This window comes from Anopheles nili, chromosome 3 (assembly GCF_943737925.1).
Source record: "Anopheles nili chromosome 3, idAnoNiliSN_F5_01, whole genome shotgun sequence".
Classification (NCBI taxonomy): domain Eukaryota; kingdom Metazoa; phylum Arthropoda; class Insecta; order Diptera; family Culicidae; genus Anopheles; species Anopheles nili.
This window is the reverse complement of record NC_071292.1, coordinates 882917-908044: the sequence shown is the minus strand read 5'-3', so window position 1 is coordinate 908044 and position 25128 is coordinate 882917. Positions and strand designations below refer to the sequence as shown.

At 44.5% G+C, this 25128-nt stretch overlaps 2 protein-coding genes across 2 annotated transcripts in view; both read left to right on the top strand.

Moving 5' to 3' along the window:
• Window positions 1-434: 434 nt before the first annotated feature.
• On the top strand, window positions 435-2941 carry LOC128726525 (ribosome biogenesis protein SPATA5). Its single transcript, XM_053820339.1, has 2 exons — window positions 435-834; window positions 894-2941. The coding sequence occupies exons 1-2, from the start codon at window positions 435-437 to the stop codon at window positions 2858-2860; spliced, it is 2367 nt and encodes a 788-aa protein (XP_053676314.1). The 3' UTR covers window positions 2861-2941.
• A 7665-nt stretch (window positions 2942-10606) lies between these two features.
• The window catches only part of LOC128727687 (uncharacterized), a 35038-nt gene continuing 20516 nt past the window's right edge, over window positions 10607-25128 (top strand). The window contains exons 1-2 of the mRNA XM_053821626.1: window positions 10607-11386; window positions 20479-21217. Of these exons, the coding sequence (XP_053677601.1) occupies window positions 10743-11386; window positions 20479-21217 (1383 nt within the window). The 5' untranslated portion in view covers window positions 10607-10742. The remainder of the gene's footprint in view (window positions 11387-20478; window positions 21218-25128) is intronic.

The following is a 25128-nucleotide window of genomic DNA, read 5'->3' as shown; positions in this document are numbered from 1 at the left end:
AAAAGTACCCGGTTGCCATATGTCAATTTCACACATTCTTTTTCTCAATAAAATACAGTTGGTATGAATAGGCGAGTAATAAATGAAACTACGGTTTAATCCTTCTTCTTCTTTGCGAAATGGGACGTAGTCTTCTATATTTGAATTTTCCAAAGAGTCACTTCTAATATATTCAAAGGGTTACCCCTTCTTTATAGGCTAGACTATCTAGATTCATATGCCTTACAGTGAAACACGCTGGATTCAACCGTCTACTTCGAGCAGCAACTATTGAATGACGGTTTAATCCTGAAAATCCATCTGAAATTGTTTGTTTCCAAGCTGTCAAATTGAGCATCAACTAATGTCAAAAATGATCACTTCCCAGTAATATGTTTGTTTACCATTTGTTAGTAACACGTGTAGTTCGCGCAATACCGGACGGGTTGTAAACGATGCCTCCAAAATCGGCGAGTAAAAAAGAAAGACCACTCTGGTGGAATTGTGAAAAGTGCCAAACGTATTTGCCCACGTGTGACTTATTAAAACATCAAACGGAAAACTGTTTAAATCTAAATTCGTTGGGCGCTTACGTCGATGGCAGTGGAACGTTTCATAGCCGCAAGGTTGAAATTTGCGAGCTAAAACAGTTCGAGGAAGTTAATTTGTGTACCGACAATCAAAGATATAACCTAGTATTACTGCCTATTAGTGTAACACGAAAACTCGGGTTGATATTGGGGGATTTTGTTTCCATATCGCTGTCGTCGGGTGAGAATAATGTAGGATCGATTGTCCGCACATTATGGCCGGTGGATGATAGGATTGGATCAAAAGTCGCTATCGAAGGGCTGGGTAAGACTAAAGGACGTTGATTTATCGTACCAAATATAATGAATTGTTTATGCTTCCAGATGAGTTCGAGTACTCGCAGCCATCTAATGGTGAGTTAAAAGCCCGAGTTGTTGCTCTAAATTCTAAGGTGGAAGATGCTGAAGAAATATGGTTGCGATTAGAGAATCCCGAACAAGCAAAATTGTTCCAGAAAAATGGAAAGTTTTTACTTATTTGTTTAAAGAACCAGCTGCAAGGAAGCGTTGTTTCAACTAGCAATCCAATTTCTATTACCGTTTGCAACAAACGTTTCCGATTTCGTATTACCGATACTAAAACAATGACAAAAGATGTTGTTACACAGTTAAATAACATGCACTTGGGCGAGCGACTGTTTGTCATTTTACAATCTACAAAATTCGCTCTAGTGGACGAGTCTACAGAAACTCAGCATGGCCATCAGCAACGGATGTACAGTTTAAAAAATATTGGAGGACTTGATGAATTATTAGCGGAACTGAAAAAGCTAATCGATGCGGCTTTTGGTGTCGAAATCAAAAAAACGATCGACGAATCAACCCGTCAAGGTCCTATAAGTCGCGGGGTTCTGCTTACTGGCGTATCGGGCGTAGGTAAAACGCTAGTAGTAAATGCACTAGCTTCTAATTATCGTTGCCACGTCGTACGGCTCAATTGTTCGGAAGTATTTAGTAAATTTTACGGAGAATCTGAGGCGAATGTATCTCGCCAGTTTGCTGAGGTGTTCGAAGTGCACCCGAAACCCGCAATGGTAATCGTAGAGGAACTGCATAATCTTTGTCCCAAAAATTCATCGACAGATATTGTTAAGCGCATTTCACAACACTTCCTTAATCTACTAGACAGCCTGCATAATACAGCACGGGGTAATCGTACTATTGTCATAGGCACCACAGACAACGCAGACAACGTAAATTATCTTTTGCGTCGAGGAGGTCGAATGGACTATGAATTTGAATTACCGGTGCCGGATGCGATCGCTCGGGAAGCTATTCTGAGCAAAATACTTTCTCGATACGACAAAAAACTTGCAATGGATGAGATTCGGACTGTAGCGCGTATTACCCACGGTTACGTTGGAGCGGACCTAGAGAATTTGGTATCCAAATCTGCGTCATTGTCAAAGACTATAGATGGAGCATCGTTAATGGCTTCTCTGCAACACGTGAAGGCGAGTGCAATGCGAGAAATCATGATTGAATGTCCGAATGTCCGTTGGAGTGACATTGGAGGACAGGACGATTTGAAGCTGAAACTACGGCAAATCATCGATTGGCCCATTCACCACCCGGAATTATTCGAAAGGCTCGGTATAAAGCCACCACGCGGATTGCTAATGTTTGGCCCTCCCGGCTGCTCTAAAACGATGATAGCTAAGGCAATCGCTACGGAAAGCCGCTTGAATTTTCTTTCCATTAAAGGATCAGAGCTGTTTTCTATGTGGGTTGGTGAATCGGAGCGAGCGGTTCGGGATCTTTTTCGCAGAGCGAGACAAGTTGCACCATCGATCATATTTTTCGACGAAATTGATGCCATCGGAGGCGAAAGATCTGCTGATTCAGGTAGTTCGGTGAGAGAGCGTGTGCTGGCGCAACTACTCACCGAAATGGATGGTGTCAGCGTTCTGAAAGACGTGCGCATTGTTGCAGCTACCAATCGTCCGGATCTAATCGATCGAGCTCTAATGCGCCCGGGACGGTTAGATCGCATCGTGTATGTTCGTTTACCCGATGACGAAGCCAGAGAAGAAATCTTTCAGATAAAACTTAAGCGTATTCCTATAACACCGGCTGTAAATGTGACGGAGCTGGTGCGACGCACTGCAGGGTGTTCTGGGTCGGAAATTGAAGCCATCTGCCAGGAGGCAGCTCTGCGTAGCTTAGAAACGTCTTTCGATGCACAAGCAGTCGATTGGTCCCACTTTGAACACGCTTTGGAAATCGTGAAACCACGCACAAGTCCTGATCTGTTGCGTTTGTACGAGGAATACTTAAAACAGCATTCGTGATAAACGGCCAATGCAAACAATCGCAAGCAACACGTGCGTACATGTGAATTGAAATATATTGCCTCGAACCGAGTAATTGCTCCTGCCCCAGACCGGTTGGATTCGGACAACACTCATGACTCGATTGTATATTGTGGAAGGCATATGCTGAGCTTAGTCATTTAGAAGCAAAATTTCTGTGAAAATAAACGCTCCAGTAATTTCAGCTGAACCCTGCTGTTGCCAAGCGCGTGCTTTAAAATTTCGAAATAAAATGATGCAATTCATGGTCAATGATGAAAATATATGGTAATTTAGCTTAACCTTTAAAGGCATTTTGTCTTGTTTTACACATTTGAAAAGTTCATCGCATTGTCTCTGTGGAGAAATTGCTGAACTCGATTCGAACCAAACCTAAATCTGGCTCATGACATTCGTTACTTATAGTAGTGGATCCAAATTGGCTGAGATGTGGAAGCAGTGATTAGTGGCCAGTGTGCAACAACTGTGCCGGAATTCATAAAGCTGTCAAATAATTCAATCTTTTAATTACTTCCAAATAACTCATCATCGTGTCGTAGCGGGTGCGGCTTTGTTGGTCTACTGGCTTTCCTTTGCCAACGATTTTCGATGCAAGTCGGAACGGGAAAGGCGAGAACTGTTGCTGAAGAAACCCAAATTGAAGTGCATCTTGACATGTGGGACTAAATTGCGGAAACGGGAGCAAATTGGGACGCATTTTCAAATTCATTGTGCTTGTTCTTGTTATTTATGGAGAATTTTCTTGTACGCTTTCTTGGTATTCGTCAGCTACTCTCTTAGTCACACTCCGTGTCTTGCCCCAAAAGCGAGCCTTGGTTTAATAAACCCACTTGTCGGCGTGATTCGATGCCGCTGGATACGTTGCGTAATTACGTTTCATTCCTTTCGTCTCGAATGACAGCGGGAGGGCCGTGAATGAGACGGCCTGAAATGGTAATAATTTTACAAAATGTGTTATTATTATTAGTTCTTCCTCTTTCGTTTGGTCTATGCTCGTTCCTAATGTTAGATTATGTTTGCTCTCCATCTCGCATTGGGGAAATGTATTCTGGTATCTCAACAAACTAGAAAAAGAAGTGAAAATGCATTGAAAAACGATGAAAGCAAAGCGAATTATCTGCACTTATTAAATTATAGCACTTTTTGAAATGAATGTTTCATATCAAATTTGTACAATTACAAAAGCTTTTATAACTTTATTGCTTTAGAGTTAATAAGTTATCTTATATATATATATATATATATATATATATATATATATATATATATATATATATATATATATATATATATATATATATATATATATATATATATATATATATATATATATATATATATATATAAATTTAGGTGTTTATTCAACAGTGAAGACGTTATAACGATCTGGATTGGACAGGCCTAAAAATGAAAGTATCATATGTTTCATGGTTTGAACTTTCTCAGCCATATTAAGCGCGGTTTTTCTCAATTGACGGGAGCAAGATGTTTCCATATGTTAACGTGATTTCGTACGGCTTGCCTTTACAGCCCCTTGTCATGGAATGCGAATAATGCAGTTGTACGGGGTATCTTCTTACTTCGTAGAATCAATACTACAAAGTGTGCGCTTCGAGCGATACAAGAACATATTAGATGATTACTGGCCAACATCACATCTTATTGAATGGTAGAATTCACTGATTGATAGATCCGTATGCTGCCCATTCGTTTTAGACGAGCGTAATAATAGGTTCAACATAAACTAGCTCTTGCTCACGAGCATCTAGAAAGAGGGTGTTCCAGACTTATGCATGCGGATCGTAAACGACTAGCTAATGGATCGATCATAATTCCTGCATCAAATCGCTTGACCTGCGAGTCATTTTCCTTAAATGGTATTCATCGATTCCTGCCTCTTCTAGCCAAAGAAAATATTTATTAGGATGTCTGAGATCTGTTTATTTACCTTCTTGCATCAAACTTCTGAAGGCGCAGGGAGCCATCAAAAAGAAATCCGTAAAAATGATGAGTTTTTCATCCAATTTGTAGGTTGCCATTGTTCTTCAGAACGGCTAAGAGAACCGGAATGATAGTCCATCTTACAGGATTTTTTTTGAACGGCAAAGACTGTTTGTCGAGAATACAGAAGCATGAGTAGTTTGGTATAGAGTTCGTTGAATACTTTAGCTTTTTCTATATAGAAAGGAATATATATATATTTTTTTTGCCATATATATATATTTTTTTTTGCCAGCCCATTTTACATTAACACTCCTCATGAACGCTTTACGTTTCGCCGTACAAACATCAAACCGACAAACGGAGAATGCGCAGATTCGTCATGGACTTAACGAACGGTCATCTCTAGCGTGCATTCTGGGCATAAAAGCTTAAGTGCGGCGAGTAGCAAGGTTTTTATGGTTCTGCAACGTTACTGCCCTGGAAAGAACAGAAACGAGAAGCCCATCATAAAACGTTTAAGGACAGCAGTAAGCCAGAGCATCGTTTCGTTACTATGGTGATCGGGATTAAGAGAGAGGTCATAAATTTCGTGCATTCGATATTATGTTTTCGTTTTACTTTTCCTGCTGCTAGTCGCTATGGTTACTGCACGTACAAGCGTGAGGGGTAGTTTAAATGTTCCATTTTTAGGACCAAAAAAGGATTGTTTGCAAAAAAATCGGAAGAAGGAAGAGCAGAAGACCACCAGAGAATATTTTTGTTCAATTCGCCTGCAGTTTTTGAGAAATCCCCAGTCGCTTTCGTTATGTGCGTTTATGTTTTGTTCTATTTAAATTGCAGCAATAGTACAAATGCATGCATGGAGAGCAAACCATTTTTTGTTCGCCCTTGATGACGATTTTTGTTGTCACTGGAGAATTTATTCTCGTCACGAATTGTGGTTGTTGCAATGCCTCTGACTTGGAGTTTCAAGCCCTACACATGTCCCTGGTCCGTCATGCATAGTTTTTCGTTAGGCTGCGACACGCTGGCAACTTTATGACATCCGTGTTAGGTTGTTTTCTTTTTAGTTTAGTCCATTGAACACTTTTTGTTGAAAAAAAATCCCCTCTGATAGAGGTGCATAGTATGCAGTACAAATGCATCCGGGAATGATGAGCCATGAATATTCTGTTTAGAATGAACAACGCCATTTTTTAAAGACAGGTTGACGTTTGGATCGAAGTATATATTTTTTAATGAAATATGGAAATGGTCCAGCTCTGTAATGATTTTGATATGTTCAGAGGTTGAATTGATTATAGTGTGCAAAGTTAGGCTCGAGGAATGTTAGGATTGACCGAACGACGCCAAAAGAATGCTGTGCAGCAGGATAAGGTTATTCAGGCTCTGTTGTTTCAGACCCGCCAGAGTCTCATTGACAATGAACGCGGAACGAAACGGCACTTCTGAAGCGCACTGATGTTGTGAGAGCTTCCTATTCCTCCCAAATAATCCTTGTCCATCGGTTTATAACACACCGGTGACTGCAGGCGAATTTGGTGTGAAAGCATGCCCGATGGGTACAGTCATCGTAAAGAAACGTGAATCACACGCGACCACGTGTGTTCCGGTGTCCGCCTTAGATGGCCACGTTCGACAATAGAAACTGACCCTCGTGACCGATGGCACCCGAGAGGGTGTGGATATGGGGCATATGTGTATATGCTCGTGAAATTTTATGACCCTGGACTTGATCTGCAGACCGTTGCATGATCTGGACCTCTGTTAGCCTTGTTGAACTCTGAAAGCTTACCAAAAATAGCCGGCCATTATGCTTTAAATATTGATATGACCACGTGGTGAACTTGTGCCGTTAGTTAACTTAACTCGATTGGAAAGACGCTGTGTACATTTTTTTATAAGTAAATTTCGTTCTATTCGCTCGCTCGGTCGTCATGGGACACAACATTGCCATTTCTTGTATCCAAATTTATGTTAGAACACTCAATCGTAGAGATTGATGGTGCCGGTGTCCAATCAATGTAAACGGCGTGCTGTTCAAGGTGAACGACGATATCCATCACATGACACGTCGCCTGTTGCGGAGCGCTAGCTTGCGAATTGATCGTTAATCATGAATGTCGTTATGGATGAATCTGTAACGAACGACGGTTCTGTCGATGGAGGGAGTCGTTCAGCAAAACAAACCAATAAATGAAAATAAATACAGAAAGTACCCCGGCGAAAGCTGTCCCATCGTCTGACACCAGACTCTGAAGCTGGTTGACGGTGAAGGTCATTCGTTTGCTTCCCTTGGGCATGCTGTGCCGCTAAAGCCTTCAGGCCATATGCATCGGGGCCGATTTCATCAACCCACTCTACCGCCAGGGTCGAAGGCTCACGTGCCCGCTCGGTTTATGCTCGAGGATAAACGAAAATTTCCTACGTGTCGGCCCACAAATGGAGGCGCACAAAATACCCATCCACTTTGGTTGGTGCGTTCGTGCGTGCTCCGGCCCGGGTGATGTTATGGGTCATGAACCGGCACGCTGTGAAGATGCGATCCGTGGCCTGCTCTCCGTGATGGAGGGAACGGCGCAGAACGTAACCTGATGCCCCGAGTTTATGGGGTTTGTTCGCATCATAGCCCGAGGCATCAAGAAGCCCCCGTTGCCGCAGCACTACCATGCTAATGAAGCATCTAGCTGGTGGAACACGTTCCTGGCACGCTTGGAGTTGCCGGTATTGGAACCATTTTCAGGGAAGATTGGGATGGCTCGGTGTGTTTTGGGTGTTGCGTTTTAAATCCGCACCACGGCGTGGATCAAATTCATGTTTCCCGTTCCGGACACCGGCGTTGAATTATGCCACCATGTCAACGTCAGCCTGAGGCATGAAAAGGGCAGTCCCTCAATGGGGTGGGACTGCGAGACAGAAGGGAGAGCTTTTGGTCGGTTTTACATGAAGTTTAGGGCCAGGATGTTTGAATTTTTAACGATTGTGCGTTGGATCGGCAATCGAACGGTTGATTCGGAGATGGATTGGAGATTAAACCAGTGGTCTGTACGTCGCTGATTCGGGTTTATTGTTGCTTTTCATTTTGCTTTCGATACGTCGAGCTTGTGCTACTTTTTTAGCCGTTTTTATGTCCAGTCGATTACTGAATTGGAAATCAATGTGATGGCTTAGGTTTCTTGACAGCATACTACTGCCACCGGTAGACATGTTTATTGCAGCGATCAATTTCTCTTGAACGGCGTGTTGTGTGCTTAGATCTGTTAGAAATTGTTAGGATATTTGCATCAGGATCAAAGTTATGATTCACAGCTTGTCTTACGAGAAGGCACGAGAGAAAATTTCATCGGCTTTTTAAGCGAGAAGGAAAGCGTAGAGTGAAAGAGAAGCGGCATTCGGTTCCACACACTGGTCGTTGTATGTTGATTCAGATGGTCAAATTTATGCCATTTGTACAATCAACGAGTTGGCACTGAAATGAGGTCATGTATGCATCATGGTTTAAAAATTTCACAGTAAAATAATAATGCTTATAAAATGTTTTATATCATGTTAGACGACCGGTTATTTTGACCATTGTGGTCTTTCCGACCAGTGTGTATAACCCGAAGATTTACCTTCAGATGGAAGAGGGAAACTCGAAAAGTTCTTTAGTTTTTTAGTGATACAAAATTAGTACGAAAATCAAACGTCTAAATACACAAACACATTTCGATATATTTGCAATTCTACAATTTATGTTTAATTTTGCAAAATGCATCCACTACCTTGGCGATTGATACCAGTAACTTGCGGGTTAGCCCTCGTTCATTCGGCTGCTGGTGGGTGCACATGGCATTGGAAGCTGCTCGTCCCAAAACACTTTTCCCGATTTCCTCAACGGAGAATGACGGTTTCGCCGTGCGCGCTATTCTCGATGGTTTAATTCGCGTTTCGATCTGCCGTGAAGACCGAACAGCTCGCAAGGATTATTCTCTTGTTGATTAACTGGCGTTCCGGTGCATTTATCATGTGGTACGGCTGAAGGTGGCACAGATAGGTGCACTTTACACATTCGTAAGCACGGCAATCGCGAGTGTCGAAATTTCGCACAAGGATCCCAAACCGGAAGGTGTGCAAAGATCTGTGTACTTCCGGTGAACACCGAGAGTAGCGAGTTTGGTGTCAGTGATTTGGAATTGTTCAAAAATGATTAAAGAAAAAATACGTTTCGATAAGTTTAGTGCAACTAAAGCTGCTGCATGCTGGTGTGATAGTAAGCGTGATGCGAACAAATTATCACACCTTTTCATCTCACGCCGATCGAACAGCTCTGCATTCGAAATAGGCCGGTTGTGGTGTTGATCCCTCTCCCAACCTGTTCATCCTGCAATATGCGAGCCTGGTATGGGTTGGGGTCCATTTTTCACGTGTCTTATCTTTAATGGTGTATTTTCGTCTTCGGACGCTTACGGTCGATCGGGAGTAAGTGATTCCATTCGTTGTGAATGCAATCGAGTTCGCTACATTATCCGCCCTGGGCAGCCCTTTGTTGCTGGTCGTACTGTTGGAGTGCTGCTCTGCTCGATAAATCCAATTTCTTTGCGGCCAAGTGAATTTCTTCCCACCGTGGTTCAGTAAAGCAGGAAATCTGGCGATTTTTTATTCTTTTTTTTGCCATTTTATTCGCGTGACTGTTTTTGTTACTTGTTTACAATAATTACGATTTTTTCTCTCCTCGCCAAGGATACGGTGTTCCTTTCTTTTTCTCTCTGTTTTATTCTGTTTCTGTCATACCTTTTTATGTCTCCTTTACTTTGAGCACAGCGACGAACGATTTTATAAATAATCACGATCGTTAACGGGCGAATGTTGCGTTGCGCGCGTTGCATTATTCATTGAATGTTTGTTTTTCGGGAGTTTCATAATTTTCACATCAGATAATTTAAAATCCACAAATCAGCTACCTTTGGAATATGTGGCCCGCGAATGCTGGAACGATCCAAAAGGCTGCAAGAGCTGGGATGAGTTACTGGTGTTTGGTTATTTTATTTAAATCGATTTCGTGGAGGAAGTGAACACATAAAACAAAGTGGAAACGGTTGTTGTAGTGTTCTACATGTGTTGATTGCAGGGCGTTGCATTGCTTATAGGTCGAAATTTGTGTTAGTTACAAACACAAAAAGCCAGGGTATTTGCCAAAGGATAGCTGTGTTTTATGTCATTCACGCGGTGCCGAACGATCAGATGCACAACTCTATTGCCGGAGAAATTTAGTTCCTGGGGACCGGAGACTGGTTTTACAGATGTTTTTCGTTCTCGCTGAAAACGCTGAAAACCTGTGTTTAAAAATCGTAAAGGCTCTGTGCGGAAGCAAAGTAGCGCAACCTGCAAAGAAAGAAGACCAATTAAAGATTTGATGAATCAAAACCAGTAGCTGACTAAGAACGGGTCGGATGTAGGGCTCTCTGAACCGGACCGTGCCCGTTCTCTGCACAAATCTCGGACACGTGTTCCACCGGTGAGGGTTCTCCGACAATCTAGTGTTTATGTTATCGGCGTTTTCCCTGGTACAAGCGGATCGTTTTACCATTTGATCGATGATTGACAGAAGCGAAGACAAGGTGGCCCCGGCCGTGAGTGACAAGTGCGTCCGTGCAAGTGTACGCGTGTTTTTTAATGCCGCCATCGGTTGCGATGTTTAAATTCCCAACAGCATCGAGGAGACCGGGAGCGGGAGAGCGAGAAGATTGAAAATAGAAATTTGAAGTGAATTATAACGAAATATTTGCTTTACAAAAAAAAAGTGTACAAAAAAGTAGAGTTGCTCCCGTTTTTCGGTCAAACCGACGAGTTTGCCTTCGGAGCCGGTGTTAGTGGCAGTGTTCTAGTGCGATCTTCGTGTGTGTCCCGCGTGCGTTCGGTGGTGAGCTGGTTAATCATGAAATCATCCATGGCCATTACGAAAAGCGCGGCATTTCGTTTCATGCTGCTCCTGCATTTATTTTTGAAAGTGAAAATGTGTGTCGGCTTCGTCGATGCGGCCGCTCTGAGCCACGCCGGTGACAGTGACATTAATTATGACGACAGCGACGAATGGCTGGGGGCAATGGGGAAAGGCCACGGGGAGCATGTTGGTAGTAGAGTGGAAGCGAAACGAGCCAGTGGCGACGATTTACTTACCTGGGATGCACCGCCGGCGTCATCCAACGGCTTTCTGGCCTGGCGGAATGACCGGGCCAGACTGCCTCACGTCAGGCACGAGAGGCACTATGTAAGGCATCGGCCCCACGAGGTAGATCTACAGGACGTGGTCATGGAACCAGGATCGTTTCAAGCTCACACGGTCACCACATCCACCGTGACTGGGTCGGAACGACAGGAAAAATCTCGCCATTCGCAACATCACGCGAAGCACCATCACCATAAGCATCATCGAAAGCCTGTCCTTGGGTCACCCAGAGGAGAAGAATTGAGTTTACTTACTACCAAGCATGGTTCTACGGTGAGGTGGATTTCGCAATCAGACGAACGAAGAGATCTTTTCGATCCGGCAAGCTCGAGAGATGCCTCAGATGCCGTGAGGTAAGTCACATCGTCGGGGTTTTCGGTAAAACTCAACCGTGAAGAAATTAGTTGCATACTTCCAATAGTTGCAAATTGGATCCAAGTGTAAACGACAAATGACTCATGTTTTAATCTATAACTCACTACTAAGCGATTTTCCGAGCTTTGATTGTACATATTCCTTAGATCAAAGGTTACTCAAGTTTAACTAGAAAAGAATAGATCCGCACATTTATGATCCCGTCAAGAGAAGTTAATGAAGAATTTCATGTGAATTTTAGGTCAGTATTCTGGGAACTTTGCCACACTCAGCCAGTTGTGTAAACATGAAGCGGCTTGAGGGTGATTTTGTAAGAGATTGTGAGGTGACTAAAATAAGTACCAGCTCATCGCTTCAGCTGGAAAAATAAGAAATCGGTATGAAAACTTGACCTTTTATACTCTACTTGCTGGGCTGATAACACCAGACTGGAGCTAAAGCGAAGTGAAAAATAAGCAATTGCGCGTTCGATGCGGATCAGTGGGGAAATCCGCTTCTTTAACCGACATGCTGCAGTGAATGAATCATTTTCGCGATACTCCTGCTCGTGCGTAGGGTGCGAAAAAGTCTGTTATACTTCAGCGATAACTCATCCCATCTCTCGCTGCTACTCGCAAAGCAATAGAGAGTAGGGAGGCAGCAAATTGAGTCATCTTGAAGCGGAGAAAGATCGCCTGGTAAAAGGCTACCACGAGGCTTCATTTGACAGCTGAATGGGAATTGTTTTGCGATTCGCTATCGCCCAAGGAAGGTAGTTGGTTAATGGACCGAAAGACGCACATAAGTCACCTTCACGCGCGTAGCCAATCGAACCTGAAGGCCCCGAAGGGTCTCGGTCCTGCGAGGAGTGTCCGTAAGCGACACATGTTTACTCGCCAGTCACAAATCACGCACAAAGGATCATCGTCGAGTGCGGCAGGGAGAAATCCGATGCGCGTGCATGCAAATGAGTCGATTGCTTCCCTTTGCTTAACGCGCTTGTTTGATCTTTGGGAACTTCATCTCTTTCTGGTTGTCTGTCGCGCTCTCGTTCACACTGATGAGCGAGATAAGGGGGGTTTATTTTCTTTTCGTACTCTAAAGCACAAGCCGCCGAATGACCGCGATTGAAGGACTTGCTTCGCTGGACAGCCCGAGAACTTGGGTAGCATACAATTATCAATTTTGCATGCATAATTTTTGCTAAATATTGACCCTTCGTCGATGCGCCGCCAAACGCTCACTGAATGGCTGTCGAATGCGGCTAATTTCTTGTTCATCTTCGCACTCTCGCAAGTATGCAAGGTTGTCGTGCTGGCTGACGATGCTACAGGGGAGTTTGAAACCACGAGGGGAGTCTTTAGCTGGCAGCTGTGCAAAGAAAGTGTCGTCGTTAAAGTTGGCAAACCATGCCCGATGGGATCCACCATGAAGTTGGGACGTGGTTGTGACACAAACTGCATGCCAGCGATGCAACTATTGTTTTTGATGCAAAAATGTGCGTATTCGCGGTCGTATGTTTGCGTGCATGGGACGCTAACGTGGCCGTAACAAATCAATGAGATGAAACGAAATTTATTTCTAGAAACTATGGACCATTACCGCGTGGTGGTAATAGTTGCGAGAGGTGTTTCGTGAGTGAAGTGGTTGAACGATTTTGAGGACTGCACGATGCACTCGAAATATGAAATGCACGTCATATTATTAACTCTGAGCCGGGGAAACCCCAGCCAGCGGGGTGGATGCTACTTGCTAATGCGATTTTTGCAGTATATGCCACCTTTGGGAAAGAAGTGTTTTTAGTTGTTCGGCAAATCGAGCCCACATAACATGGTTAGGGATTGTGGGGACGGGAAATCGAGGGGAACGTTGGGTATAATTGAAAAATCACGATCTGCGTGGTGCATGGTTAGGAGGAAAAGGTTGAATAGGCTAACAACTCGAACCAGATCCGTTGAGGGCAAGTGAAAGGAAAATGCAAGTAAATCATATTAGCACAGTAATTAGCGATTGGAAAACCGGCTGTAAATAGTTTGCACAGCACAAACTTAATGCTTGCCTTGCAGAGTTTATTTATCAATTCAGATGAAGGAGTAACAGACTTAACATTCATTTAAATGCAATAGATAAAATCAGCAGACGAACGTTAGTGGCAATGTGAAGAATGTCGACACTCTTAACGTGGCATAAATTTTCCCCGAAGTCGATATAAAAACTCATGAAATAAAGCCTCATATGCCTGCCTTGAGTCTCGCGATATTTTCATGTGGCATCTCAATCTTCAATCAGCTTCCAATATCTCTAGAATGCAAATAAACAAGAGGAATAATGACAGCAAACGGGATCAGTGCAATAATATCGTGAGCATGCGCTTTGAAAAAGGAAAAACTAGCACTTGCTGTTCAAGGAATCACTTTCCATTTCGTTACGATGAAAGTGCGATATCGGTGGGAAGGGAGCGACTTCGACTAGTTTCATGTATATTACACAAACGTACACCGGACGTATAATGGACGAACAAGGCATAGAGTTGCCTCGCTTTTCATAGCGGTCTAGCAGGTTCAAATCGTGTTTGCATGGCGGGATGCATTCAACACATGATAACGTATTGGCGCTGCATTTGTCGACTGTCCGACTGGTTGTAAAACAAATTTGTCCATCGTCAATGTATCTTTCGTGCCAGTACATGTATCTTCTTAAAGCGCATGCCGCTTCCTTTCAAACGCTCGCGAAAACCCATTTAACGCTTCAGAGCATTAACATGTTGGTTCATTACTCGATTTGACCTTTAGTGTCGATAGAGATCAAACAATGGACAGCTAACGGCTGTGGCTTGTGTGTTTGAATCGGAGTATTCTGTCGATGCAGTCTGATTGCGGTCTTGTAAATATTTCTAATCAAAACTTCAGTCGAGTCGATCAGTTTTTGATGATCTTTACCGATTTCCTGATATTCGTTCCTCCCCCTTGACGGTTAAATGTCGATGGAATGAATGAAGTTAAATACTGTCCATAAGAACAGTTTCGTATTTCCTTGATCTTGTTGCCCATATGTCGAGTGCTTCGTTATTAACTGATCGTTAACAAGCAGAAGAATAAAACGAGTTATCTTGCCTGTCTTGTGGTTTTGCAACTCATCCTTGTCAGACTGGTAGGCCGATGTTGCGTTTTCTTGTTCTGTTGAATTTTTTTTCACGATTCCCAAATTATTTAGGCGTCAAAAAATATATCCCGCAATTCAAGCGACTATTCGTTGACCTACGTAGGGATAAACGAGAATCAACCAAATTTTTCACAAGACCAAACACTGGTAATGCGTTTCTTTCTTTGGAAACTCTTTTTAGAGGTTGAAAGAAACGGGTCGTTTAGTTTAACGCATTAGCACATTTGGAAAATACTTGTCGGGTGGTGTTAAAAGGCGTATTTTGTGAATGAAATGCGACATTAGGATCAACCTGTCGACTTGGACTTGATGGGCTAAACTCTAGCAACTGTGAACTGCCAGGCGTTTTAGTCTTGGCGCTTGATTCATTGTTTCATGAGGTATTTTTAGCCATTACAACGAAGCTAACATCATAAGCCGGCGTGCGAGAATCCTGAGGATATGACAGAACAATTTAAGAACCGGCCATTCTTTTTTGTTCTCTCGCGTTAACGATCAATTAATTTCGTTTTTGTTCGAGATGAGCTTCTTCTTGGTTGGTTTTGCGCCAAGAACCGAAGTAACAACGGTTCATACACAGGCACACACACACGTTATGTACAAGCATCTCACCATGTTCCCATCGGCCGTGTGATTTAGTGCGCCACTTGAACTTCGGTTCATCGACAGCAATAATTCATTATAAGACATATTTTTGCTTCTTTGGCCGGGCGCATAGTGAAGGCAATTAATTTGAATTAAACTCGGCGAAAGAGAGTACCACGTTGAAAGATATGCCGTTTTTTCACTGCTGGATGTCGAAACGAGGAGCTTCATCGTAATTTTTATCCGTGTTCCACGAGCGAGTTGAAAGTGTAATAGAGAGCCACGCAGCCTGCAGGTTCATTTCCGGTACCGTTCACACAACATTGCGGTCGCAAGCGGAATGTTGAGTAAATATCAAAAAGCACTACTATCTCCGCGCGCGCACAACCGTACGGTGATAATAAGTGATTGCTACCATCCCTCGTGAGAAAATGGCTAACCTAAAAGCCGACTGCGAACGAGAATGCGAGTAAATTGGATTAATTACACTCTTATCTCTGTGGCTTCTTAGGCTGCGATATGAAATCATCCTGCGAGAGTCAGGGAAGTGTGGCTCGATCTAGATAGAAAGAAAAAGTTTCAAAACTGGCGCACATTCGTCCATTCATTCACATATGTACGCCGCACCTTCTTACGGAGACAAAAAAAAACAAAACTCCCGGCAACGTAAAAATGTAACAAAAACGGAGCGCATCGCGACATTCCAGAGCGCGCAGTGCGCTATGTGTATGAGGCCGTAATTAATATTAATAGCCCGGTTTAATGCGCCCGTTACAGGTTCCCTAGGCTGGTCCAGGCGGTGTGGTCCATCTCTGCGGAAAGAGGGTAGCTTGCGATACAGACACGCGGTACTGGCTACCGCATGTCCGCTTAAAAGCATGACCGTTTTGCTGTAAACAGGAACCGACTCTCGACCGTAAGGGGTAGGTTTCGAATGGCACAAAGAAATGCCGGCAGTCCTGGTACAGATTCTTGCTGTCTACTGAGCCAAACTCTCGGCTCACGGCTCAAGCAAAAAACAAATAGTGCAGCGTGAGTAATGTACTTAAAATTAGTTCATTGCTTTATTAAAAAATTAGACACTCAGATAAGATTGAGATTAATCTCAGTGGTGAGCTCCTGTAATGCGTGGCGTATCTCTGCTTCGGATACAACCACGCTCGGTGAAGAGACGTATTCGCTCCAGCAGATAGCGATGGCTAGATAAAGCACAAAAAGTGTTTAACAAATTGCGGCCTCTTGATTTTGCGACGAGAGCTGCTAGTTACTGCCACTGCTGCCGAAGGGCATCACTCCTGAGATTGGTATCGAGCGATTGCGATCGTACATGCTTCGAATGCTCTGCTTTCTTAGTACATTCTTCACGCCGGACCAGTTTCCAGCGATGTGTGGCGTGGTAAATCTGGCTAATTTAACGGATGCTGCAGTCAGATAGCATCGACACGGTGGAACTTTTGCATTTCAATGTACACTCCCATTAGACGTCAGCTACAACGTACACGTTCGTTCCCTGCGCGGTGGATGTTTGCAGATGCCGCAGGTTGAAGTCGATTGGATTGGCGTGAGAAACGCTAAAGACACTGGGAGCACGGAATCCGAGTGTAAAGAATCGGTTTAATGGTCATTAGTGGTCGCCTTCGACAACCACAAGGGGATATCCGTTAGGTGCGTGAAGGTTTGAGCGTGAAATTAGCCATTTGCATTTGCCACTGGGCAAGTGGAATCAGTGATTCCGACCTGACTCGCCAAATTACCGTACCGAATGTGCCAATCGCTCTGAAGAAATCAGTCACCGTAGGCTGAAGCTTTCGCGCCACGCAAGGGATCATTTAAACGACATCGTCTTGACCTGGATTTAATGAGCATTTCGAACGGTACGGCAAGGAACCACACAAAATCGATCGCTCACCTACCCAATAAGTCGCCTAGGGGTATGCTAAAATTGCCAAAATCGTTGGTAATCGAATGAATCATAGCTATTTGCAGGGTGTTAAACACGAGCCAACAGTTTGTTTCGCTCGTAATTTCTGCTCAACGCTCGCCTTGGCCCTCTGTCGCCATTCTACAAATGTAGGCCACGGTACAATTAGCTCTGATTGATTGACGATGGCCCCTCGGGGAGTTTTGGGGATAATGCTGCCCCATATTTGGAGCACAGCGTGTTCATAATCTTTGCTCGTGTTTTTGTCGGTCTCCACGATGTGCAGTGGTGACCCGCCGTTGTGAACGGATCGTGGTCGTTGCAGAACGATTTCGATAAAAATTACCATACATTAGAATAGCGTTTCTCCTATCGTTGTTCGTTTGCGTGCTTACGTGGCTGCTCGCAAATAGTAGTAACGCTAAAGTGCTCGGTTTGTTTGAAGACAAACGGCAATTCTGGGGCAGTGAGATATTAATGGTCCTCCCACTGAAACGTTTCTTCCGAATCCAGCAGAAGAGCGGCACCATCTGCATTGTGGCAGAATGGATTATCTACTTTTATTATGGATCGTCTAGTTTTGTATGCGCGGATGAATGGGATTCACGGGCATGAATTGGGGGATTCGTATTTTTTCTATCATTCTTTGGCAGCGAAACATAAGAAGAGCGCTTCGACGGCTCGGATGCTACAGATAAATCCAGACTACCAGACAATGGATTGGTACGTCGAATGGAATAGAATGAAATGGATTGGATTTACTGTGCTTTAAAAGGCCCGAACGTAGCAAAATCTCCGACCACCATAGCACCAGCCAGCCGCAGCCGCCATTTTAGTCCATCGAGAGCTATCTGGTTTTTGATCCATATTTTTTTATCACCACTTTTTGTTCGTCTGTCGCTTCGTTTGCTTAGCGATTGTAATTTGATATTTGAAGATACCGTCTCAAATTTCCCAATTGACTATTCTATTATTTTTTGTTTTTGGCTCACGGGTATCGGTCTTTTGTTCGAGACGGCGTCTCGGTTGTGTGTGGTTTCGTTCTAATTTTATATGTCCCTGACTTCCTCGAGCAGACGTTGCTGTAATTTTGTCAGAGCTTGTGTCGTCTACATTAGTATACGGCGGTTGTCCTCTGCTTCCTCCAGACGATTTAATTCCCGGTTTTTTCATCCGGTCGCGGTGGGATTTTCCTCCGAACTGTAGGCGGATTATGCGTATACTGTTTAAACATGCAGATTTACAAAACGACATCATCGCTAGACAGCTTCCCGGGAAGTTCGTCCGTTCGTCGCCGATTACATTACCATCGCAACTGGACGCGGGTTGGTCCGGACAGAGGCATTTTATTAGTCCGCTGACACATTTTCTGTCGCTTTCCCATTAAGCAAATTACGAAAAACTGCAATGGGCGTCGGGAGGAAATAAACAAGTAAAACGATACCACGCGGGCACTTGAAAACCGGTGCGAATGGCGTGACGTGGTTTGGTGAAGTACTGATGAATGGACCGATGAAAGATTAACTTTTTAGTGCTGATTTTATCTCTGCTCTATTATTTTTAACGCGCCAATGTCTGCACCGGGGCAAGATATTGTATTTCCCGGGCATTTTAATTACATTCTCGCCATTCGTCCACGTATTGCTGAGCTATCGATGTTGCGCGAGCAATGAAACGTTTCTATGTAAATTAATTGGCTCGTTGAGAAATTGGAAGATAAACATTTATGATCGCCTGCTTCAGTATCATAATTTCTACATGCTTTATGACATGCTTGGTCCGGTATGTTTGGCATGTACTATTTATTATTCGCTTATTATCAACTGCTGTTGTGCATTTTTGCCTCAAGTGTGCAAGCACCTTCGAAAGGCGGCACTTTGAAAATCATTTTTCGAATTTTTGACATGTTTGCTTTCTTCTCTGTCTTTCCATTGGTTATAAATCATTGTCGGTAATCTGTTCTATCAGCAGGGAAAAGAACATCGCCACTGATTGCATTTTTGGCATCGGTCAGGATGATGGATGCATTTGCTCGGCGCGCAAGATCAAAGCGAGCAAAATGAGCATTAATTAGGCCGTTCTGGTAGCGTAAATAGTAACACAAGATGAACAGTGCACTATACGGAGAGTCCTGAGGGCTGCTAGAAAAAACGACGCATTCAATCCAAGCCGTATGGCAAAATTGAGTGCATTCTGCGGTGCCGAGTGAGCTAGGTGTCGAAGATACTTCTCACGTTTGGTTTGCAATATAAAAACGCTAAAGCGATTTTCCTCTGCCTTTAAATGTGCATTTTCCAGGGTCAAAACTGTACTTGCATTAGCCGCTATGTTTGAAATGATCGTGCGTTTATTTCCCCAAGCATTCGGTGCAGCATTCCATTTTCCAACCACGCTGCGTAAACATGGATTTGTACTCAACTTGTTGTCTGAGGCTTCGCAGCTGTGTGCGAGAAGGACCTAACTTTTGGTAAACTGTAGGTGCCTTTTTGTGTGAACGGTTTGGCAGGACTAATTCCGTGATGCAACTTTCCCATTGATGTCTAGCTCGTCAATAGAAGACCGATTGGTCATTAATTGGCTCGCAAATGCACTTCTGTTTGCAAATCGCTCTGGAGAGATACGACTGTTTAAGGCTTGTTCACGATGGGCCTTGTATTTGGTTTCAATCACACCTTTCAAGTGTAGTTTTTAATTAATCAATTCATTATGAGCTACAGGTTTATAATTTATTAATCTTACAATGCATCCCATTTCTCCCGCTGCATCTGCATCAAAGCAATTCCGTTTGAATCGAATTTTAGGGTATCGAACAAGAAACTATCGATGTGCTTGAGAAATTGACGCAGAGGAAGAGAACGATAAATCAGCCAGAGCTGGACGAGGGAAAATGGTGCATTATAAAATAAGGCCGTCGGCAGTAGCGGAACTGCCGATTGTTTGCATTCCAAAGCGCCAGACAATGTAAACCATTTCGAAATTCTTCCGCTCAAGAGGAAAAGGGTGAACCCGGGTGGAGAATCGAACGAACGCGAGGGAATGGTTTTTTTGGTGATCGTTCAAAAAATAAATGATCACAAAAATTCCATTAACGTAAACAAATCCCCCACGCTCCACGCAACAGCCGCGTTGACTCGGAGGTACTTTGAGGCTTTCGAGTGTAGTTTGGATGGGTTGCATGCGGAACATGTTTTGAATGGAGCGATGAAACTCGCAGCGTACGCGCTACTACGAATTTCTTCCAAATGGGGCAATTTCTGTCGCTTCGGGTATGTCGTGTGGAGCGTAATTATAGCTGATTATAAATAATTTTTCATCTCTTCTTCGTGGCAACAGACCACAAGGCGGAAGGGCAGTTGTGGAACTTATTGTTGTTGTCAATTAATCATAATTTCGATCGGTTTTGCCTCGTTAATGTCTTTTCAGTGAAGCGCGTGAAGCACAAGATCGTCAAGTGATACTAAACAGGAAACGTTCGGCATCCTCCTTCCACTCGGTGGCATCGAATTCGCTCACAGAAACGGGATCCAATAGCAGGGGCCCGTCCGTCGGAGGACGCGTCCTGAAAGCGACGCAAAAGTCCGTAAATCCTCAGAGCAAATACTACTTCGAGGAGTTGTTGAACAACTATAAAAAGAAATCCCCACTCTACAAGGAACATCAGCCGAGAAGCCCCCAAACGAAGGCCCTCGTGCTTGGAACCCAGAAGAACCATCGAAGTTCATCCGAAGGCGCGAAAAGCGTTTCAAAATCGAAAACTCCCCCCAACGACAGTGGTGACCTCGATTATCTCTACGACGATGAATCCGATGGGAGCGTACAAAACGATGCTCCGTCTGGCGGCTCAGTGTCTACGAGCACAAGGGCTCCGACGACCAGTACCACGACTACGACGACCACGACCACTCCACGGAGCTTGCTATCCTTCGCCGATTCAGACGAATCGAGTGGGAGCGGTACGAGTGACGGCCGGTCTGATGGCGATACGGACTACAGCAAGCAAATCCAGACAGCGTACGCTATGCCGAAATATCCTCGCAAGAGTGGTAACAATCGGTACAGCAGTAGCAGCAGCATCGCAAGGCTTGCACCTGCCAGCTCCAGTGATCAGCAGTATAGACCACCCGCTGGCCGCAGTGATAGAACCGATCCGGCTAAACAAGTGGTAAGTCATCATTTACTAGTTTAATACGCTAGCTGCATCTATTCGCAGCGTTAACTACATGTCCATCGATTGATTATTTCTCGCCCAAACACTTCTGCAACTACCGATAAGTTTTACGATTTTGCCGGCTTAGCTGTGGGAGTTTTTGAGTTTCCTATGCTAATTCGTTTCCTGGCGTTTTAGAACTATGCGGGCGTAATGTTAGGCATAAATCCTATGTAGACCATTTTCCGCAGGGTCCTTTGCCGCGCAGGTTTCTCTTCGTAGACCTCGAATATTCCCACTTCCAACCGGGGCGATTAATGAACGTGCGTTCAGCGCCGGGCCAGTCTGTTAGCTTAGGGTTGTTTCTTGCCAACACCGATTTTTGGCGCCGAATGAAAGAGAAATGTCCGCCGTCTGGAAGTCATTTTCAAGAATTAATGAGCAGCTAGGATACTTCTTAGCTCGATGGTGACTTTTTTACCCACGAGATTAGCTCATCGACACAAATAGTTGTGGTTCTCGGGTGTATCTCAAAGGAGGAAACCTTGAAATTCGGCAAGTGTCTCAGTGAATAATATCTTCCCTATCCCGTTTGTCCGTTACCCTCCTAATCCCTTCCGTTAAACGTTGCCCTGAGCCAATAAAAATCAGACGTTTGGTAGAATTATCGAAAAAATTATAATAAAATGACACACCACAGGTTTTGAGAGCGCTTGCTTTTTAATCTAAAAAGTTTGCACCGCCATTTGCCGGTCTGGTGAATGGTAGAAGCTGGAGAAGGAGACCAGCCGTGGTGTCAACAGCTAACGAGAGCGATCCGAACCGGTATTAATGGCATGGTTGTGAAGTTCAGAAAACTTAATTAAAAAGAAATTCAATCAACTAACATGCCACTCGTCGCCAAGACGGCATTTCGGAACGGCTTCCTTGGACCCAGCGGGCGTCCTCACTAAGTGAGCGTTATAATGTTGCATTACTGGCGCATGTGAATACGTGCGTTGGCTGTGTGTGTGCACCATGGTATCTGTCGCATTCCAGGAGCCGGGACACGAAGGTTGGAGGATTGGGATAGTGTATTTTTGGCACAGAATACTCCACCATCGCGGGGCTACGGACTTTCGGGTGTTCGACCATCTGAAGGTAATGGAAATTTAAATCCGAAACTCCCGGATGCCAGGCCGGCGGGTTGGTGTCGACGGACGTGCGAGCATGGTTCGTAATTTCGCAATCGCGTACTTTCCTGCCTGCGTTTGCTTCGTCATAAGACGGAAAATCGAGCCAAAGCCTTGCACTCCCGGGACGTCCGTTGAAGCGAGCCGCCGGAGAAGGTCTAATTTGATTGTAAATTATGGATAACCGAACGCTCGGGTGCATGTAAAATTTATCGACAACACCTGAAGACGGTACGGCCAGTCCGTGGTCGTGCTGCGAAGGCTTTCTCATCATTTTGTGTTGTCGTTTTTTTCGGGATAGCCACATCTTGTTTCCACGTGCCACGTTTTCATCAGTTGGGCAGAGATGCTCTCTCCCGTGTCGAAGAATCCTTCCCTTTTTGTGGGGCAGCGCTCCCTCGCTGGGCAGTTACAGGTATTTTATGGCGCAAGTACGCGCTATTTCCATTCTCATTCTACATCGCAGACCGAATGGCGAATAGTCTCTGGACGTGGCTGTCTTTGTTGGGGCTGAAATTGGTGAATTTGTACAGCTCCAGCGCGCTTCTCAGCTCAAGGGCGACGGCCCCTTGCGCGGTCCTTGCAGGGGATATAAAGAAATCATTGCATGAAATAAAGATGAGACCCTTGACTCCACCGGTCCCGGAGAGTGTTCCGGGCGTATGTGTACCATGTGTGCTTCATTTACGGCTTGGTTCCAGGTCCGCATGGTGGAAAGCGACGCGTTTTTTCGCCTCCCACAGCCTCCCCATGTGAAAGCGAAGATGCAACGATGTAGGAGTTGCTCTGCGCGATACCATTCGCTGCTCGACACGGGACCCGATCGTGGACCTTTCGCTGGGTTGCCCTAGGATAAGGAATTTTGACGTAATCTTACAAAACTGGAAACCAACGATTCTCCTTCGGATGCTGGGGATGCTTGTCGGAGGTCAATGGAATTGGATACCTCGTCCATTTCTGCACCCACCCCCCACGACCGACCGACCCACGGACGTAAACAACGGAAACCATTCATGAAATATTTATTAAAAAGAAAATTGTATACCGTCTTCGGTTTTATCATCTGTTTGCTCGTGGTGAGTCCACTTGAATGCCGGTACACTGCTCCGGCGCCGGTCGTCCACGGGAAACGTATTTTGGGGAATGGCTTCGTGATAAAAACCACTGCACCGTCTCTGGAAGGATCTGCCACGCTCGTCGTGAATAGTGTTCTTCAGGTTGCTGAGCACTGCAGCTAGGCGGAAGCGGTTCCCCCGGCTGAAAACACACTACAATAAGGGCTCTGTTTTGTGTTGAGAATGAACCACAAACAACCTGCCCCATTCACGTAAGGGCTGTAGCCTTTTCTGGTCGAAAATTCACCCAACTAACAACATGCCCGAACTCTCTCTCCTGCGGGCGAGGTCGACGTATTGTAATGTTGCTGAAGGGACACCGAATCGTAGCACAGGTTGAACATGTAGAACTCCCCCGATACAGTGATGATAATCCAAACGTTAACCGAATTGGAGAGTATATTTTCACAATACTACAAGTGTATCAAACGTTTATCCCTAACATGCTTGTGAGCTTCAGTTTGCTCTTTTTAGTATCGATGGTTTGCAGCTGAATTTGTGATGCGAACGAACGATGAGCCTGGATGAGCATTCGTTCGTGACCGCAAACTTCCAATAAATGGGTAAATTTCGAAGTTTGACGAGGCGTACGGTACATGCAATTTGATAGAATCCTGCTTCTCCTACTTTCTCGCTCTGTGTTGTTTTGCCATCTTGTTACGACTGTTGCTCCTGGGCTTCATAGGTCGGTTAACCATTCGATTGAGATTCATTCCACAATTAGGGCATCGTATGCGCCGTAACAATGGGGTGTAGAACGCCGTCTTTACATACGGCAGCTTTTCTTCGTCGCTCATTTGACGCCATCGTTCTGCACCACGTTGGATGATTTCCACTGCCGATAGGTGGCAGTTTTTTGAACGGAAATCACGCAGGTAGTTGAGGTACGGATTACGAGTTTTCTTGCCCGGATTGCAAACCATCGCACTGCGGCCCGCTGACGATTCCTTGGAGCTTCCAGGCATTTCCTGTTTGATTGGTTTCACGTCACGTGACGATGGCATGACTATACTTTGAAAAGGTTGAGTTCGCTCTCGATACCACAAGAAGCAAAATTGGTTACAAAAAAATGAAGTTATCATTTGGGACGAATGGTTGCTGAGATGCGATCTTGAAGTGCACTATTCTGTGGCACCCGCCTGTGGCATTTCTATAACACATTTCTCCATGGTAACTGTACCCGAAGCTGTTGCTCATTAATGGATGCTCCTATTTAAATAATGCAGATTGGTTTTGGGATTGAATTCGGAAGCAGCCATCCGTGCATGTTTGATGTTCCATTACTATGATGACCGATGGAACAAATCCTATCTCTCCGCAGCATGACGTTGTGAGATGGCAGTAAGGTGTTGATTGTATGCAGACTATTCGATCTAGTAACAAAGCCAGATCCCACCGGTGTAAGGTGACCGTGTGCGTTGTGGAATAAATTTGAATAATTGATATTATTTCGTAACGCGTTGACGCGACCTATGCTAGCGAGATAGGCTGTGAGAATATATCGTTCCTATGGTTCCGCGTGACGAGAGCCCGTTATGAGTGTTCCTTATCAAGCCTGGTGGGCACGAGACCGGTGATCGATGAAATCATCGGCAAGATGTCGTCCTGAATCCTCCTGAACGTCCGCTAGTTATGCTCG

Coding starts and splice junctions, on each gene's coding strand:
- LOC128726525 (XM_053820339.1), top strand. CDS start 435: ATGCCTCCAAAATCGGCGAGTAAAAAAGAAAGACCACTCTGGTGGAAT. Junction 835..893: donor AGTCGCTATCGAAGGGCTGG/GTAAGACTAAAG, acceptor TTATGCTTCCAG/ATGAGTTCGAGTACTCGCAG.